Genomic DNA, 16,292 nt, shown 5'->3' on the forward strand with positions numbered 1-16,292 from the left:
TCGCAACCTCTTTCCATGAGGATGCAATGAGGACCGACTTTGGTGCGTGCAGGACAGAATAGCATGGGAATAGTTACATCAGCGCATGGTGCGCTCTTTTAAAGCGCTCGAAAGCAAACGGCAGTCTAGCCTGTCCACAACCTTAATGACGATCACACCATCGCACCTCACAACTAACGCGGCGCCAGCATCTCGCCTGCAAGCTTATCGGCCATAGCCTTGTCGTACAGTGCCTCGACAATCTCCAAACTCCACTTGAGCGCCGTCCCAGGCCCCGTAGCCGTGATCAACTGGCCATCCCTGACGACGTCCCCCTCGGCCACGTTGGGAATCTTGTCTCTAAACGCGGGCGCAGGATAACAAGTCGCATTCTTCCCGTCCAGCACGCCCTGTCCCGCCAACACCACGGCCGGGGCGGCACAGATGGCGCCTACGACCTTCCCGTTGTCACGCGTGTGCGTGACGAGCTTGGCCAAGTGCGCCGAGTCGGCGAGGCGCTGTGCGCCCGGCATGCCACCCGGCAGCGCGACGGCGTCGAAGGGAGGCGACAGAGAGGAGACGGTGTGGTCGGCCTGGAAGACCATGCCTCGCGACATGGTCACCGACACGGACGGCTCGACGGAGGCGAGCGTCACGTCGGCGCCGGCGCGGCGGAGAGTGTCGACCACGCATGCCGTCTCGATCTCCTCCGACCCGTTGCCAATCGCGACAAGGACGCGCCGCGCGGGGGTCGACATACTGATGCGGCTCGAGCGGCGTGCGGTGACGGAGCGTGGCAGGTGCGAGGAAGGGTAGAAGAGGGGTGGAGGGGCGGCGAAGGCGGGAGACATAGAGAGTCGAGATTGGGTCGTTGCGGAGATGGGTCAACACACGCATTCCGTTGACGGTTTCGTTCAAGCATGATGGAAGGAATCTCGTTTGATCCACCTGAACCGGACTTCCCCAGTCCAATTGGATCCGGGATCCAAAACGAATGTCGGGTGACGTGCGGGTCGGTGGTTGGCTGTATCTACTTTTTTGTGACACGTTGGCGGCACGAGATCGCCTGAGATTTGTGTTTGAGGCTCTGATGCTCCACTTCAGTGTTACTCTTTTAACGCTCCACTTCAATGCTCCACTTCAATGCTCTACTTAAACGCCCCTCTTCTGCGATCCCCCACTTTGAGGCAAGTCCAATTCTCAACTAACCCCTTCGTCCCGTCTTCATGGCCGTCACCATGTCTCCTGACCCACCTGGACTCACCGTCCGCACCGTAACCGTCTTCCTCACTGAGCACGACTGCCACCCCACCCGCTTTCACGACCGCGTCTCCGCCGCTTGTGCCCTCGCCAACGACCTCCGCAAAGATCTCACCGACTCTGACATCCCTGTCCAAACCATCCGCATCTCGCTCCCCTCCCCTGCGGTCTTTCTCAACCCCTCCGCTGCTCTCGTCTCCGCCAAAGCCCTCGACACCTCCCCGATCGACTTCGTTTCCCTCGGAACCCTTCTCCCCGGCGCACCTCCCGCCTTCCTCACCCCTTCCTTTTTCTCTTCCGTCCTCGCTGCTACCTCCAAAGTCTCCCTCACCCTCACCACCACCCTCCCAAATGGTGTCCCGTCCCCGACCGCCGTATCCCTCGCTGCACATGTCATCCGCCGTCTCGCCTCCATCCACCCCTCTGGCATTACCAATTTTCGCTTCGCCGCCCTGGCTAACGTCCGTCCGGACGGGCCCTTCTTCCCTGCTTCCTTCTCCTCATCTAGCAACTCCAGCGCCCCTAATTTTCGCGTCGCCCTCGGTATCCAAGCCGCCACCCTGCTGCATCAGCAACCTCTGCAACGCCTCACCGCCCGCATCGAAACCGCCGCCACCGGACTGCGACAAGCTTGCAAGCGCGTCCCGGATGTGACCTTCGACTTTTCTACCGCCCCCTTGCCCGGTTGGGAGACTAGTGCCGCAGCCGCTATCGCACGCTTCGCGGGAGGGAACCGAGACTCTTTCGGGGTGTCTGGGACACTTACCGCCGCGGCTAGTGTCGCCACCGCTATTGATAGGGCCGTGTTCCCAAAGGCGGGGTTCTGCGGTCTCATGCTCGCCGTGGCAGAAGATAATGGTTTGGCCATATGCAGGGAGAAGCTCAGCCTCAGTACTCTCTTGATGACGTCGGCCGTATGCGGCACGGGGCTCGATGTAAGTTATTCTGCGCTGCGAAATCATGAAATTGTTTGTTCTAGGTAGTTATACAGTATGTAGCGTGCTAACACCTTCCGAATATCGTAGACAATTCCGCTGCCTGGTGATACGCCTGTCGAGGTTTTGAAAGCTATCGTGGGAGATGTGACAGCGCTTTCGGCGAGGTTGGGAGGAAAGCAGCTGACGGTTAGGCTACTCTTAGTGCCCGGAAAAAAGGCCGGGCAACTGACAGAGTTTGACTCCCCTTATATTGTCAACGGGCCAGTTTTAGATGTCGAATTTGCTCGCACAGCAGTAGCTGGCGATGACTCGCTATGCATTGAACCGATACTGTCCCTGAGATGAATGGGAAATGCTCGATGTTGACCCCTTTATAGTCAAACGCGGGTGTTTTTGTGTCGGGACTGCTTGTAGGTGGGGCGGGGGTGATCTGTGCAAAGTATGGCAAGGGAAGTATCATCGTTGTGGTTTACATCAAATATTTTGGCAGTCTCCTGTTCTGGAAGCCGGACCAACGCTGCTCGTATACGGTAAAATTGCGAGTGCATTCCGGCTTTTTTTTCTTTTTGCCTCACTCAATTGTCTCCATGTACCCTTGGTAGACGTCCAGCGATTAAAATAAATATAAATTGGATTGCTAATTTTGATCCCCAATTTGGACATCATTTCTTGAACCTTGTTGCCCTCGGCAATAACATCATGCAGAATATCGGAACAACATTTCCATTACACTGAAACACTCTAGTAGGAATCCCATGAATTTTAACCAGCGAGCTGGATTTTTAAACGATGTTTTTGGTTTCGCTGGTATCAATACAAAAAGTTTCAATGGCGCTCGAAAATCTTCTATGTTAGGCATTTCTAAAAAGAACCGGAAAGGACATGCAGTTGTCAGTAAACATCATCCTTCCCCACGTAGAAGTCAAGCATCGTGGCGAGGGTATCTTTCTCGGTCACTTGTTGTCTAGACACTAGCGGTAAAGAGCTTTTCAGCGGCGTGTCGTAGATGAATAAATCGTTCGTCTACGGCTTGCCCCTCACATCGGGCTAACTTTTTTCGAGGCTAGAGATGAAAAAATAATTACTTGAATACTATATTACTTTCGGCATCACTTATTTAGCGTATTTAGTCTCGGCAAATAACTTCTCCCCATTAACTTCGAAATAGCGCTTGCGAATACATTGAATGACGAAGGGTTCAATGAAGTTCCAACTGCGAGTCAGATTCTTTCATGCATGTTTTGATCCTCGCTGATATTATGCTCGATGACACAGAGCGGTCCCTGACATAACCCACTCAAGAGATCCTGACGGGGGTGAGTGGAATACAACTTGTCGAACAGTGGTCATGTGGTATTCATAGGAAAAAGATTAGCAGACCGCAGCCAATAATCCCCAAAAAGTGAACTCAGAAGTGCTGATGCTAGAATAACAGTCATACTTAATCTTGCGTTTCAATTTGCGGAGAGTGTGGAAATGAAATGCTGCTCCAGCACAAGGCATGAGCTGAGATTCAAGGACATTGTCAATCTTGCTTCTGCTTCCTTCAAACTGAAACGCATGGGACATGTACTCACACTAGCCTCGAATCTCTGCTTTTTTTGCATTTGCCCTTTCCGCACCGTTCGATATTCCTCGGTGCACCAGCCATCTCTGATTCCGGAATGGCTTCCAGAGAGCTTTCGTCCCAAACTAAAGATAACAAACATTTAAGCTTACACTTCCATGGTCAGGAAGGATGCCTATTCTGTCCAGTCTCTTTGCCTTCAATGGGCTTGAACCACGAAATTCTCCACAAAAGTCATTAGCTCCGAACTCTTGTGTAACTCATATGAGTCTTCCCCTCTTTCAGTTCTACATGACGAGTTTTATCCCACATTTCTCTAAAAGGAAGGCACTAGGTGCTATCTCAACGCTCCTATAGGCGTGTTGTTTTTCTCCGTCCATGCTCTTGAAACATCATGGCGTCTAGCCTCTCAGAACCTCTTGACTCATAGAGATGCAAGTGCTCTACGCCCTTTTGAAGACTTCTTTCATCTCTTTTCCGGTTGAAGCATTGCGTTTTCGAGTCAGAAAGAATCCCCCAACTTGGGGGGCATCAAAAAAAAAAAACTCGACATTTTTGTCCCAAAAGGACCTCATATTCATTCTGTTGATACTGCGACATCCCCGTGAAAGGACAGAGGGCATGGAAAGCGTAAGACAAAAACGACCAGAGGAGCCTCGGCCCTTCACCGCTACAATTTCCGTTGCCACTCTGGGGCTCTGTGCAGAAGCTGGTACATGTAGCTCCAGTAGTCCACTAACTGAATACAACGACTCGATTCAATCTGTTGAGAGTGGGGTTCTGACTGAGGAGAGCATTAAGGCGATGGTATATCAGTTTTATTCTTCTCTCTCTGTGCAAAGCTCTTGAATCTTTGCTGAGTGTCACGGAGAGCAACTCAACACCATGCACGCCCTAAATCTTTTATTGCCCTCCTCTCGCAGCAATCATTTGTCTGTTGTCTGTCGTGAGTAGACACTGTTATATAAACATTCAAGAACTCTGCGTCGGATTAGATTCGATTCCTTTCAGAGTAATTATATGTGCGACACTACACCTATTTCGTTTAGAATCGAACTACTGACTCAGCCCCAGAGATTTCTAAGTTTCTTTCAAGCAAGTCATGGGTGTTCAATGTTTGAAACACTTCGGGATAAGTTTTATATTGTTCATGGGCCTGGTGCAAGCTAACGTTGCATGCACAACTGTTCTAACTGCATCGAAAAGCGCATTCGATTCGCAAATCACTTTCATGAGGCGTGGTCTGCTGGCAGAAACTGCAAAATCTCTTTTTGCAGAGTTCATTGCAAATCTAGCTGTGAAGGCATGGGAGACTGGCCCTGTAGGAACACCCTTCGGAGATGTATGTATTCCTGATGAATATCTTTCCCAACTTCAAGATGAGCAAGGTCGTCTTTTGTCCAGCACGTCAATCACCGATTCGATTGCCGCTTCGGGCGCTAAAGTTCCCTTAATGACGGAAGCACAACTAGCCACTACAAATTTCGCTGGCCATTTGTCGACAGACTTTTGGACATCCACTTCAGCCTACATTATGGGCCACATCCCTTTAGTCATCAATATTTCTCGTCTCGAATTTCCGAGTGAGAGTGAAGTGCGAATCGAACCATATCAGTCTGAAGCTTGTTTCCAGTTTCAACAAAAATTCGACAAGACTGAGTTCGTTGAGATCAACGCTCAGAACTGGACTGCAAATGTTCTCTCTCTGGTACTGAAACTAATTGACGTGGGCGCGGAATCTAACAAAGCAATGCAGCTGTTAAAACACTCGGCTGCGTACACGTATGTTGGGATGCGCTGCTCTGGAAATCAGAAGTCAGATCTTATGATACCAACAGTCTTCGTACGCGACTACGCCAGACAAAGTGGAGCTCTTTCTCAGAATTTGGGAACAAGTACACGCAGAGACTTGGCGCCGCTGAATTTGCTTCTAACGCAATCGGAAATGATTGGCTTGATCACTACTTTTTCGTCTGATGGACGGCTTCCAGCAACTGTTGTTTCGGCAAATGGGGATGTAAGGAATATAACATACGACTGGGAAAGTGTTGCGGACGCAGAGAAGACCTTTGAAATGGCTAAAAAGGATCTACCGGACACATCTTTCTACTATCAAACAGTGCAAAGTGCTATCAACGCAGCGATCTCAGCAATAATTGCGCGTGATAGTGATCTTACGTTCACGATTTCACGATCGGCTCAGAACACTACAGAGTGGCCCTTTTGGCCAATATCACGTCGCAAGACTCCCTTTCAAGACCTAGTTCAAACCAAACATTATGTTCCTGCATCCAGCAGAAACCTGCTGCCCTTGCGTAGTCAAGAAAAAAGAGAGTCTGAAAGGAATCTCAAGGTTTCTGTAAGACAAACCTGTGGCGCAGAATGGGAGTTCTTCGAAATTGAAGGAGCAACACCCTTCACCAAACAGTGTTGTGCCTCTATCTGCGTTGATGTCGCAGAAGGATTGCCCCCTGCCGTTGCTATTCAGTTCACTGAGGAATGCTGCGGTGGTTGCAGTGAATACGAATGTTTAACTAGCGCTGAAGCTGCGGCTGAGGGCGCTGCAGAAGTTCTTGAAATTGAGCTTCCTCCGTATGGCTCTTCAGAAGGTGAAAGTATTCCGATCATGATTTGACACCAGATGATATTGATGAGTATGAAATCCGGAGCAACAATCTATTCGAATGGACATGGGATTAAGTATAGGTTACTTCTGGGGGGGTGTTTAGCGTCCTCAGAACTGATTATGAGTAAATCTGACCATAGCGATGTCAGTTTGTGTGAAGAGTGCAAAGAAGTGTACGACTTCGCGAAATGCGTGAAGACACCAAGGCTATTGAAGCACGAACTACGCCATCGCAGACGTATGGGTCGCTTGATCAGAGGGTGAGGGCCAATTTCTGTTGTTTCTTGCCAAAATAAAAGCAAAAACAGAAAATTAATTGCCCTGTTCTGTACCTGCACAGCATCGAAACAGCCCCGCGTCAACATCTCCTCTTCGTCTCGGAGCGCTCTCTCAATGTCACGAGCACCTTGATGGTTTCTCACCAGGGGATGGTGCTCCAAACAATGGAAAAGGAACTTGCATCACGGGTCCTCGACGCTGGCGGCGCCTCCGCCTTCCTATCATCCGAAATTCACGACACGGTATGTTCATTTCCCGTGCCTTTGCCATCGCATGCATCACGTTTAGCAACATCACCTGACCACATTCAGCTTCCCTTTTAATAGGCCTCTCTACGCCAGATACGGCAGATCGCCGCTCAGTGCCGTGCCGAGCTCGAGAGCGCCGACACCGCATCCGGCAAAGCGGACAGCGCGGTGCGTGGAGCTGCCCAGACCTCCGTCCAAGACGCCCGTGCACGCCTCGAAGAGATTCGAGAGCGCGCCACAAATACTTTGTTCGAGCATGGCGAAAAGGTCCGCGCCCTCGAGAACGTGCTCGCCGCATTTCGCGAGGTCTCCGACGCCCGCTCCGACTTAAAAGCAGTGTCTGCTTGTCGCGCCATCGCCGACGCCTACGTCCAGGCGCTCCACCCGCTCGCGCTGCACCAGCGAGATGGAAGTCTTGTCGAGATGGAATCTATTGCGGAGAAAATGCAAAAGTTGATCAGCATGGTCGACGCCGTGCGGCGGAAGGGGAGCAAATATTTGTTTGGAGATGACGTGACCACGAATCAGAGGATCATAGCGTCAATAGAAAACCGCGCTGTGGATGCAGTTATTAAGGCGCGTGCGGTATTTGTCAATGTGCTGGACAACGAGTTCCGGCAGTTTGGATGGCCGATGAAGGTGCCAGTTCCTGGTAGCGATGACCAACTGATTGCCACTATTAACTCATACGTACTGCAGTTGAGTCAGCTCCAGCGCGTTGCGTCGGATGGGGACTATGTGCAGGAGCGCACCCGATGGCATCGTGCTCTTTGTGATTCTTGGGCAGTCGCAGCAATCCTTCGTGCGCCTCTCGCGCGTTTTAAATACCACTTTCTGGAGAGCTTTCGCATCGACACCCAGCGATCAGAACCGAACGGGCATGCGACGAAGACTTCAAGCGGAATATCTCGCTTCGATCGCCCTGAATGGGCTGCAGAGTTTGCGCTCGATCGCATCCGTGAAGCCACGCCATTTTTGAGCAAGATAGACATTGGCGGTCCGCAAACCGCTGACGTCAAGTTTGCCGAGGGCTTCTGCAGAGTCTTTGCAGAGAAGGTCGCGTACGACTGCGAACTGGCGTTGCGAACGTCAACTAACGATACCAATGCAGACGTTTTGATTGCGCATGCCTCGGAGACTGCAAAACAGTTTGACAATAAGCTACGATCCGGGGTCATCCACGTTGCGCCGAGACCTGACCCTGGTTCTGGAGAACCAATATTCTTATCGTCCTTGCATGTGCTGAGCATGAACGAGTCATTTCTTACTACATGGGCAAGTTCGGAATTGCGACTGGCGGATGCTGAGGTTACTCAGCTTCTCACAGGAGCACTCTGCATCCCTGATTCGTTGGCCTCTGAAGAGCAGAACGCGCACGAAAAGTCAATTTCCTCGAAGGTGGATTTAGAAGAAATCTGTCAGGATATCGTCGATCATGTCGGAAACGCCAGCGTGAAATGTCGATCTTTGGAGAGCCAAGAGCGCATCGCCATGTTCCTCAAGCTCACCGAACTTCCACTATTACAGTCGCTGAGGTCGAGTTTGAAGCAAAACATTGAGGTAATGGACGAGATATGTCCGACAACAGAGCACATCGTAAAGAGCGCGAGAGCATCATTCTGTGCGCTCCTTATATCCGATTCACTCGAGGATCGTTCCGTGGACCACTTTTATTTGCGGCAGGAAGAACGGTCAGGAACTGGATTCTACAATGATGAGATTGTTCGATTGAGAAGCCTCCACTCGTCGAACTCCGCTCTGCTTTGCGAAGCAATTACATCTGTTTTTGTGGATGGAGTGAAGACAGGATATCTCGAGCAGGCTCGTTTTGGTGAAATCTCAGCTCCAGACGCCGCAGTTGTTTTGACCCATGACCTGTCCGAGTCGCTTGTGAATCCACTTACTGCCCTTGAAAATTCTCTGACCGCTTTGAAAACAGGAATCCCGTGCCGAAAAACGGCTTCGACCGTTTGGCGACCTATTGCGAGCAAATTAGACCGATTCGTATTCGATGATGTCGTGCTTCAGTGCTTTGTTGGGGCAAGCAGGAACGCGATGTCAGCAGCATCCTCAGCAAATTCATATCTCTCTGCTACAACTTGCGCACGAATGGCTAAGCAAGTAGCATTTGATGTGACAACATTTGTCTCAACATTTAACGCAGTCACAGCAAGTCCAGAGCAGTTTTTGCCATCGTGTGCTGAATGTGGAAGGCTGTTGCGGATCGCCTCCTCCAGGGTTCTACTGCCATCCGTTCCTCCAAGACAAGAAGACGAAGAAGTAGTGAAATGCCTTCTTGCTGTCGCAAAGTCGGATGAGGACCAAATCTTAGAATCGGCGAGCCGCGTTCTGTCTTCAAGAATAGGAGCAACCCACATAGCCCCAAGAGAGGCTCTAGAACTCTTAGCGATCGGCGGAATGAAGTTTGCGATTCGCATGATGTAAACACTAACAGTACGATTCCATAGGAAATAGTTTACAGGTACATAACAACGTCATACTATTGTTTATAATTCGATAGCCTTGGGCTCAAGCCACCATTTCAGTCGCCACTACGAAGTAATTTACTTGATACCGTTAGTTGTTGTTAATCGATTTCTGTCCACAGTGAGTTTGCATCGCGAACTGAGCCTGTTCTTTTTCCATGTTTGCGAGTGCCAGGGATACTTTTGTAACTTTCAGTTCGTTCACCACGTCCATGTACTGGGGTTCTCTTCTCAGTGCAATCTCTAAATCTTCAATCTTATTCTGCAGAGATGTTATTTGGGCCGACTCCACGCCTCCCGCCCCTTGCACTGCTTCGTTATGCAGTTCTTCTAGTTCTTGCAGAAGAGAATCATTTTGGGCTTCAAGAGCGGTTATAGTCTTGTCTTTTTCCTTAAGCGTCTTGGACATTTCGAGGGCTCCTCTCGGTTGAGATGCACTTCTACTGCCGACCTCTAGTGCGGCCTCACATGCTTCAAGGTCAGTACGCAACGCATCGATTTCATCCATCGCAGCTTGCTTTGAAGCTTTCAGTTTTGCGTTCTCTTTTTTTAGGGATTCGACTAAGTTCTTGAGCTCTGCAACCTCAGCTGCCCTCTCAGGGGACTGAGGCGGCAAGGCACCCGTAGAAGCTTCTTTTTCACCCTTCGATGGGTCCTTTTCCTTCCTCTTAGTTTTCATTTTCTTCTTCAGCTTGAGACGTAGAGAGGGACTTTCTTTGAGCTCCTCATCTCCTTTAACAGATTTTAAAGATCTCGGGCCTCTTTGCGAAGATTTGTTTCTGAGCGCTGCAGAGGACGAGGAAGCAGGTCCGTAGCTGTCCTCTTGAGCACCTGAAGTCCCTTTCAGAGAGGAGGGACTGGAACTGGCCTCCTTCATAGATCCATTGCCAACCAGGTCGTCCAATCCGGAGGCTTTTGTTGTTAGTGAAGCAGTGGTGGAGGAAGCAGATGCTGAAGACACGGGACTCAGGACAGCTGCGCCGGGTGTCTTGCCCTCTACTGGTACCGGGGTAGTTTCTATCTCGATATCACCTAGATCTGCGTCATCATCACCAAAAAGCGAATCTTCTATACTGTTCGCGTCGGTCATTTCTGAGCAGGCTTCTGATCCCGCCTTGGAGTCGTTCTTCTTCTTCTTTCCCATGTGGAGCATGGTAGCCTCAATTCTGGTGACAATGATTGAACCGTTTGAGAGTTTCATATCGGCAAAGACTGTGCTTGTTGGCCCTCTGATGTAGTCTGCCATGTTAAGATGAATCTTTCCTATAGCCTTACCGGTGGATGAACCTTTTCGAAGCACTACTTTAGCTTTCTTTTCGTCAAACTGGAGTTGGTCCTGGTTTGTCGAGGGAGCACCTTTTGCATTGTTAACCCTTCTGAATAAGGTCGACTCCATCGACAAGGTGTGCTTAAAAACAGCCTTATTTTCCTTAACTTTGACGAGGTTGGTCGCTTCGGAGTTCCCGCGTCGTTCCCATGTGACGCACACATCGGAAACATTTTTGACATGGTCAACGTACGACACGAATATCTCGATGCGGAAACGATATGGAGTGGTGCCGATGTGTGTCATGGATCCTTTCCCCACGTGAATGCGCGAGGATACGTTCTTCATATTGGGCAATTGCTAGGCTATGCTTGGTTTCAACGAAAATTAGCTGCCTCGCCCCAACGAACGGAGCCGGGGCCTGGACGAAGGTAGATGCGAGTTGCAAAGCGCAGAGTGGTGTGTTGGGAGGCGGGCTGCAGGTCTGTGGGCAGGGCGAACGGGAAAATACAACGAAAAACACAGTGAAGTGGGAAAAGCATGGAAGTGGTGGTGCGGAAAAAGGCATTGTGGCGAGGGATAGCAAGGCGGTGGGGAGGTGGAAAAGCAGGGCGCAGGTTAGCTCTCTGGTGGGAGAGGTGACCTGTGGCCGGCATTACATGTCAAGGCGCAGGAGCGTTGAGGAATTTGAGAGGTGATAATTTTGATTTTTGATGGAGAGGAAACGGCCGTTGGCATCTTTCGGACCGATCCCATCGCTCGTCCCGGTGTTGCGGGAGAAGGAAAAGGAGCATCGAGGGGGGAGACGGGTTAGCTTGCGCCATCGTCCATATGCGGTACCTTGGCAAACATGGTATAAACCGGCTACGTACTACGTACGTGTGGAAGCGGGGCACGTGCTACCACACAAGGGTACCGTACGTGCAAGACAATTGTTCCTTTTTTTTGCCGACAGCCTACAGTAACCAGTTATGTCCAGTAGCTCCTGTATCTTGCGATCGTTTTCTCCTCCACGCAGGAGCAGCTGCATCTAGTCTAAGGACAAGATATATTCAGATTCAACTTCCGCATCGCCAGCGAGCCTAACCTATATAAGCCTACGCAAACGTCCCTTCGCGTGAACACGACCCGCAAAATGCAAGATAGCAGAGATGGTGGACAAGCTATCAAGGGCGACGCGTCGCGCAAGTCAGGAGGGCAAGTGGCCTGCATCTCAGTCATCGCTGCAAACGTAAGTCGCCTCGCGTTGGCCCTCCGCATATCCCATGCTGGTGCACGGCATGCCCTGCGCATTGGGCACTGACACCGTGCTTAGAATGCTCCGCTGTACCTTCGCGTATTCCCGTCGTCTGGGTGCGACTTAGACGTGCATCAGCTACAGGAGGTGATGTACAACTCGCTGGATGTAGTGGAGGAGCGGACGTCACTAGGGGCCAACTCATCCTCGCGGCGATCCGGGGCGAGCAACGGGGGCGACTTGGGGGGCTTTGTGGGGTGTCTAGCTGTTGTGGGGCCACTGTCAGTATTCGGGTGGGTAACGGCGACGCGCCGAAAAGTGTTGCTAGCGATCACGGGAGGGGAGCCTGAGCCCAAGGATGTGCGTGTGCGGGGGCTGTTTAAAAGAGTGGTGATGGGTATGGCCAACCGCGCGGCGGACCCGTTTGCCAAACTGGATGGCGCCTTGGGAGGCCCGAGATTTGAGGCGGCAGTGCGGGACGCGGTGACGTGGTTTGCGGAAAGAGAATCCATGGGCTAAACCCAGGGGATAGCAGGTGTGACGCGCAGGGAGGTGGAGAGCGGTTGTGGTCGTGGGAAGGGCCCGGAATAAGGTGGGCAGAGGTGGTGCTAGCGGAGATATAATTGTAAAGGCGGACCGGGTGCTGGCGGAGATAGAATGATGAGGGCGGAGGTGGATGGTCGCAAAGGCGATGGAATTTGATGACGTTATCAAACTTGAGTACAGTGGTCGTGTAAGGCAATGAAAAGTGGTGCAATTCGCATCTGGTTTCTGCTCTCCCCTTGTTTCGGTATAAAACTTCTTTTCTGTTCCTCCACCTCCTCCACGTACCCTCCGACTTCCCTGTCCCCCCTTCCCGGGTTGAGGGACTAACCTTGACAACTTGCCCAGTCCCCTCCAGCTCGCCCGAAACAATGAAGGCGCTAATTCTCGTCGGCGGCTATGGCACCCGTCTGCGCCCTCTCACTCTCTCCTGCCCCAAGCCCCTTGTCGACTTCTGTAACAAGCCCATGATCCTGCATCAGATCGAGGCACTTGTTGCCGTCGGTGTGACAGAGGTTGTCCTCGCTGTCAACTACCAGCCTGAAAAGATGATGGCCTTCCTCGAAAAACAAGAAAAGGAGCTCGGTATCAAGATCACCACTTCACAGGAGTTTGAGCCCCTCGGCACCGCAGGTCCAATTAAGCTCGCCGAAAAGTATCTCAACGACAGCGAGCCCTTCTTCGTCCTCAATTCAGATGTTTCATGTGATTACCCCTTTGAAAAGATGATCGAATTCCAGAAGGAGACCGGTGCTGGCGGAGTGTTGCTCGCTACCCCCGTGGACGACCCATCCAAGTTTGGCGTCATTCTGTACGATGATCACGGCAAGATTGAGAGCTTTGTGGAAAAGCCCAAGGAATTTATATCCCGCTTCATCAACGCAGGTATCTACTATCTCACCCCAGGCGTGTTTGACCGCATCGAACTCAGACCTACCTCAATTGAGAAGGAAGTATTTCCTCAGATGGCCTCGGAAGGCCTTTTATACGCGATGGAACTCAAGGGCTTCTGGGCCGACGTCGGTCAGCCCAAGGACTACCTCGCCGGCCAGACGATGCGTCTGGCCGCATTTGAGGTTAACAACAGAGAGATGCTCGCCCATGGGCCGGGTATCGAAGGCAACGTGTTAGTGCACGCCAAGGCGATCATAAAGAGCGGGGCTGTGGTGGGACCGGACGTGGTCGTCGGGGAAGGATGCGTAATAGAGGAAGGCGCGCGCGTCAAGAGTGCGACATTGCTCAAAGGGGCGCACGTAGGGGCACATGCTTATGTGAATAAGTCAATTGTCGGGTGGGCGTCGAGGATTGGGAAATGGGCACGCGTGGACAATCATTCTGTGCTCGGCGAGGACGTCTCCGTGGCGGATGAGGTGCTCGTGAATGAGTCGATTGTGTTGCCGCACAAGGGAGTCAAGAGCAATTTGGCGACGAAGACGATTGTGCTGTGAGGAATTTTGTTATGTTAGGGCGCTTGTTGGATTTTTGTTTTGTTTTGCGATGCATAACGATGGTAAAGCGAGCGTTGACACGCGAATATGAAGCTGCAGCGTATCCAACTATGTAGTTGAGAGAGAGTGACGGACAGCTGGATGGGTGCTGGGGAGGAGGAAAGGATGAAGCTTTAACCCTTTTTTGATGAGTGGTCATAAAAGATTCATACCCTCAAATTGACACAATCAATCAATCCATCGCCATGGATCCATCCCTGCGCTCCCGCCGTCCCTCAAGTCCGGCATCCCGCCATCCTCCACGTCCCGGAAAACAAAACCCCCACCTACCCTAAATCCTTCTTAACCTTTCTCTCACATGCCCTCGCCTGATCCTCACCCCGCGCCTAGCACATCTCCCACAATCTACCCCTGCGCACCATGCCTGCCTTCCTCCCCCCGGTAACACTGATTTCCCTCCCCCGCCCCCCAGCCATCTCCCCTCGCCGACTCCCGCGCGCCACCCTAGCTGTCAAGGGTTCCGCCCGCGCTCAAGAAATTCTCACCGGGCTTCTCGCCTCCAACAATGACTATATCGCCGGCGCCCCGCTCCCGCAATCCCGTCTCGCCTCGCCGACCTTGCGCGAGAACCTCGCCATCAACGGCCAGCATCCCGAAGTCGCCGTCATCGCCTGCGCTGACTCCCGTGTCGCACCGGAGATCATCTTCCGCGCAGGATTGGGGCAACTCTTCACTATCCGCAACGCAGGTAACGTCGCTTGGGGCGACGCTGTCGTCGGCTCCGTCGAGTTTGCCGTCACCGTACTGCAAGTCCCGCTCGTCATTGTTTTGGGGCATACCATGTGTGGTGCCGTTGGGGCGGCAATCGAGACTGCGACCAGCGGCGAAATGACCGCCAAGTCCCCGCTTGCTAACCATGTCGCCCGGATTGCAGAGGTCATCAAGCCCGTTCTTGGGGACGAAAATGTAGAGTCGAGCGCGGTTGTTGAGAACGTAAAAGATGGCGTCCAACGATTGTTAGGCGGTGGGTCGCAAGTCGCAAAGCTTGCCAAGAGCAAAGATATTGCCGTCGTTGGAGCCATCTACGATATCGTTTCTGGACAAGTCAATGTCGTCGCATAGCGCCGCAGTCGTACAAGGCGTTTCGCAGAGACGCTCCCCTGAGATTGCTAGAGGTGCAGGCGATTCAGGCATTTGATTCATGCAGCTTTGGCCCGGACCAGCTTCCGGATTTCCCTATCGCCTTTGAGTGCCGATGGCTCCGGTTGTGCACTTGCGTGGGTCGTCACTTTCACGACTACATGTATTCGTCACAACCTGACGAACAGGACATCAGTTTATTTCAAATTAGCTCACAAGTCTTTAGAGCTGGTAAGTAGCTCGTGTCACAATTTGCGGTTCATCTTTCGAAGATGGGACTGCATCTACTACGTGTGCAATCTTGCCTCATCCGTACGACGTACGAAGCCATCAAAATCGTACGATCAGTAAAGCAACTGAAGCCCCGCGACAGCCGACGCCGCTTTTTAGTCAATAGATTAAGCTGCAGTTCATGAAACTCGCATGCCCTCCACATCAACGCACACCGAGTCCCATTTCAGATTACAAGATGCACTCTTCCCAAGCGACAAGTGTTTCCACCTCGCTGTCCAATGCCAGCTGATCGAAATAGGCCGACTTCTTCCTCTCGTCTCCAAGTCTGGGTGAGTGCCATGAATTCTCTAGCGAGCTGAAGTCACTCTTTTACATATACTTGAATAGACACTGCTCGACTTGGAACGCCGGAGCGCTCAAGATAGCAACCAGATTGCAATCGATTGCTCTTTTGCACATCATAGGAAGTCGTAGACTGCTTAATAGCCTTGCATCTAAGTCTGTCTGAGTTAGCTCGCTCTAGGGTCAAAATGACAAGCAACCTCAAATTAAGTTTCTTATCAACTTATTCTTCGCCAGACTTATGCTATCTCGACAAAAAAAAAAGGGGGGAGGGTTCCCTCGCCAACGTGCTTGAATACTATGTTGCAGGAGGATAGTATATTTCAGTGAGATTTACATTTCCTTTCCGGTCTCTCTTAGAAATGCCTCGCGGAGAAGCTGTTTTGAGGGATCCTGAAACGTTGGGATTGATAACTTCGAAACCAAAAGGCCCATTAGAATGCAACTAAGGACCTAACGTGACCCCCTGATATTTTAGTCTTTCAGTAAGGTTGTCCGTAAAGTCACGAAAACGCGTGTTTTAGCAGCGTGTTTGCTCATATTTTCTAAATGAAAATTTTTCAGACAACGCGTTTGGCAACTCACACCATACCGAAAACTGGTGGCATGTGAGTTTTCCGCGAGTTTCACATCCGCCTGATCGCACCAGTGCCGGATCGACCCCGTCTTGAAGGAAAACGAAGTGGGTTTTCCGTTCT

At 51.4% G+C, this 16,292-nt stretch overlaps 7 protein-coding genes; 4 read left to right on the plus strand and 3 right to left on the minus strand.

The window, feature by feature from the left end:
• Positions 1 to 66: 66 nt before the first annotated feature.
• On the minus strand, positions 67 to 830 carry CHC_T00007093001 (hypothetical protein). XM_005710495.1 is given in 2 exon segments: positions 67 to 173; positions 174 to 830. The coding sequence occupies 1 exon segment, from the start codon at positions 828 to 830 to the stop codon at positions 174 to 176; it is 657 nt and encodes a 218-aa protein (XP_005710552.1). The 3' UTR covers positions 67 to 173.
• Positions 831 to 1,217: 387 nt separating this feature from the next.
• On the plus strand, positions 1,218 to 2,739 carry CHC_T00007094001 (hypothetical protein). XM_005710496.1 is given in 2 exon segments: positions 1,218 to 2,222; positions 2,223 to 2,739. The coding sequence occupies 1 exon segment, from the start codon at positions 1,218 to 1,220 to the stop codon at positions 2,220 to 2,222; it is 1,005 nt and encodes a 334-aa protein (XP_005710553.1). The 3' UTR covers positions 2,223 to 2,739.
• A 4,791-nt stretch (positions 2,740 to 7,530) lies between these two features.
• CHC_T00007095001 (hypothetical protein) lies at positions 7,531 to 9,342 on the plus strand. Its single transcript, XM_005710497.1, has one exon. The coding sequence runs from the start codon at positions 7,531 to 7,533 to the stop codon at positions 9,340 to 9,342; it is 1,812 nt and encodes a 603-aa protein (XP_005710554.1).
• Positions 9,343 to 9,357: 15 nt separating this feature from the next.
• Positions 9,358 to 10,998, minus strand: CHC_T00007096001 (hypothetical protein). XM_005710498.1 is given in 2 exon segments: positions 9,358 to 9,474; positions 9,475 to 10,998. The coding sequence occupies 1 exon segment, from the start codon at positions 10,996 to 10,998 to the stop codon at positions 9,475 to 9,477; it is 1,524 nt and encodes a 507-aa protein (XP_005710555.1). The 3' UTR covers positions 9,358 to 9,474.
• Positions 10,999 to 11,312: 314 nt separating this feature from the next.
• On the minus strand, positions 11,313 to 11,474 carry CHC_T00007097001 (hypothetical protein). Its single transcript, XM_005710499.1, has one exon. It carries the CDS (start codon positions 11,472 to 11,474, stop codon positions 11,313 to 11,315), a length of 162 nt encoding a protein of 53 aa, XP_005710556.1.
• A 1,327-nt stretch (positions 11,475 to 12,801) lies between these two features.
• Positions 12,802 to 14,103, plus strand: CHC_T00009182001 (mannose-1-phosphate guanylyltransferase). XM_005710500.1 is given in 2 exon segments: positions 12,802 to 13,878; positions 13,879 to 14,103. 1 exon segment carries the CDS (start codon positions 12,802 to 12,804, stop codon positions 13,876 to 13,878), a length of 1,077 nt encoding a protein of 358 aa, XP_005710557.1. The 3' UTR covers positions 13,879 to 14,103.
• A 195-nt stretch (positions 14,104 to 14,298) lies between these two features.
• On the plus strand, positions 14,299 to 15,405 carry CHC_T00007098001 (hypothetical protein). XM_005710501.1 is given in 2 exon segments: positions 14,299 to 15,000; positions 15,001 to 15,405. 1 exon segment carries the CDS (start codon positions 14,299 to 14,301, stop codon positions 14,998 to 15,000), a length of 702 nt encoding a protein of 233 aa, XP_005710558.1. The 3' UTR covers positions 15,001 to 15,405.
• Positions 15,406 to 16,292: the final 887 nt, after the last annotated feature.

The sequence above is a fragment of the Chondrus crispus genome, genomic scaffold (genome assembly GCF_000350225.1).
Source record: "Chondrus crispus Stackhouse genomic scaffold, scaffold_61, whole genome shotgun sequence".
NCBI lineage: Eukaryota > Rhodophyta > Florideophyceae > Gigartinales > Gigartinaceae > Chondrus > Chondrus crispus.

Bases quoted from the DNA above. Each gene is read 5' to 3' on its own strand.
- CHC_T00007093001 (XM_005710495.1), bottom strand. From the start codon at position 830: ATGTCTCCCGCCTTCGCCGCCCCTCCACCCCTCTTCTACCCTTCCTCG.
- CHC_T00007094001 (XM_005710496.1), top strand. From the start codon at position 1,218: ATGTCTCCTGACCCACCTGGACTCACCGTCCGCACCGTAACCGTCTTC.
- CHC_T00007095001 (XM_005710497.1), top strand. From the start codon at position 7,531: ATGAAGGTGCCAGTTCCTGGTAGCGATGACCAACTGATTGCCACTATT.
- CHC_T00007096001 (XM_005710498.1), bottom strand. From the start codon at position 10,998: ATGAAGAACGTATCCTCGCGCATTCACGTGGGGAAAGGATCCATGACA.
- CHC_T00007097001 (XM_005710499.1), bottom strand. From the start codon at position 11,474: ATGGCGCAAGCTAACCCGTCTCCCCCCTCGATGCTCCTTTTCCTTCTC.
- CHC_T00009182001 (XM_005710500.1), top strand. From the start codon at position 12,802: ATGAAGGCGCTAATTCTCGTCGGCGGCTATGGCACCCGTCTGCGCCCT.
- CHC_T00007098001 (XM_005710501.1), top strand. From the start codon at position 14,299: ATGCCTGCCTTCCTCCCCCCGGTAACACTGATTTCCCTCCCCCGCCCC.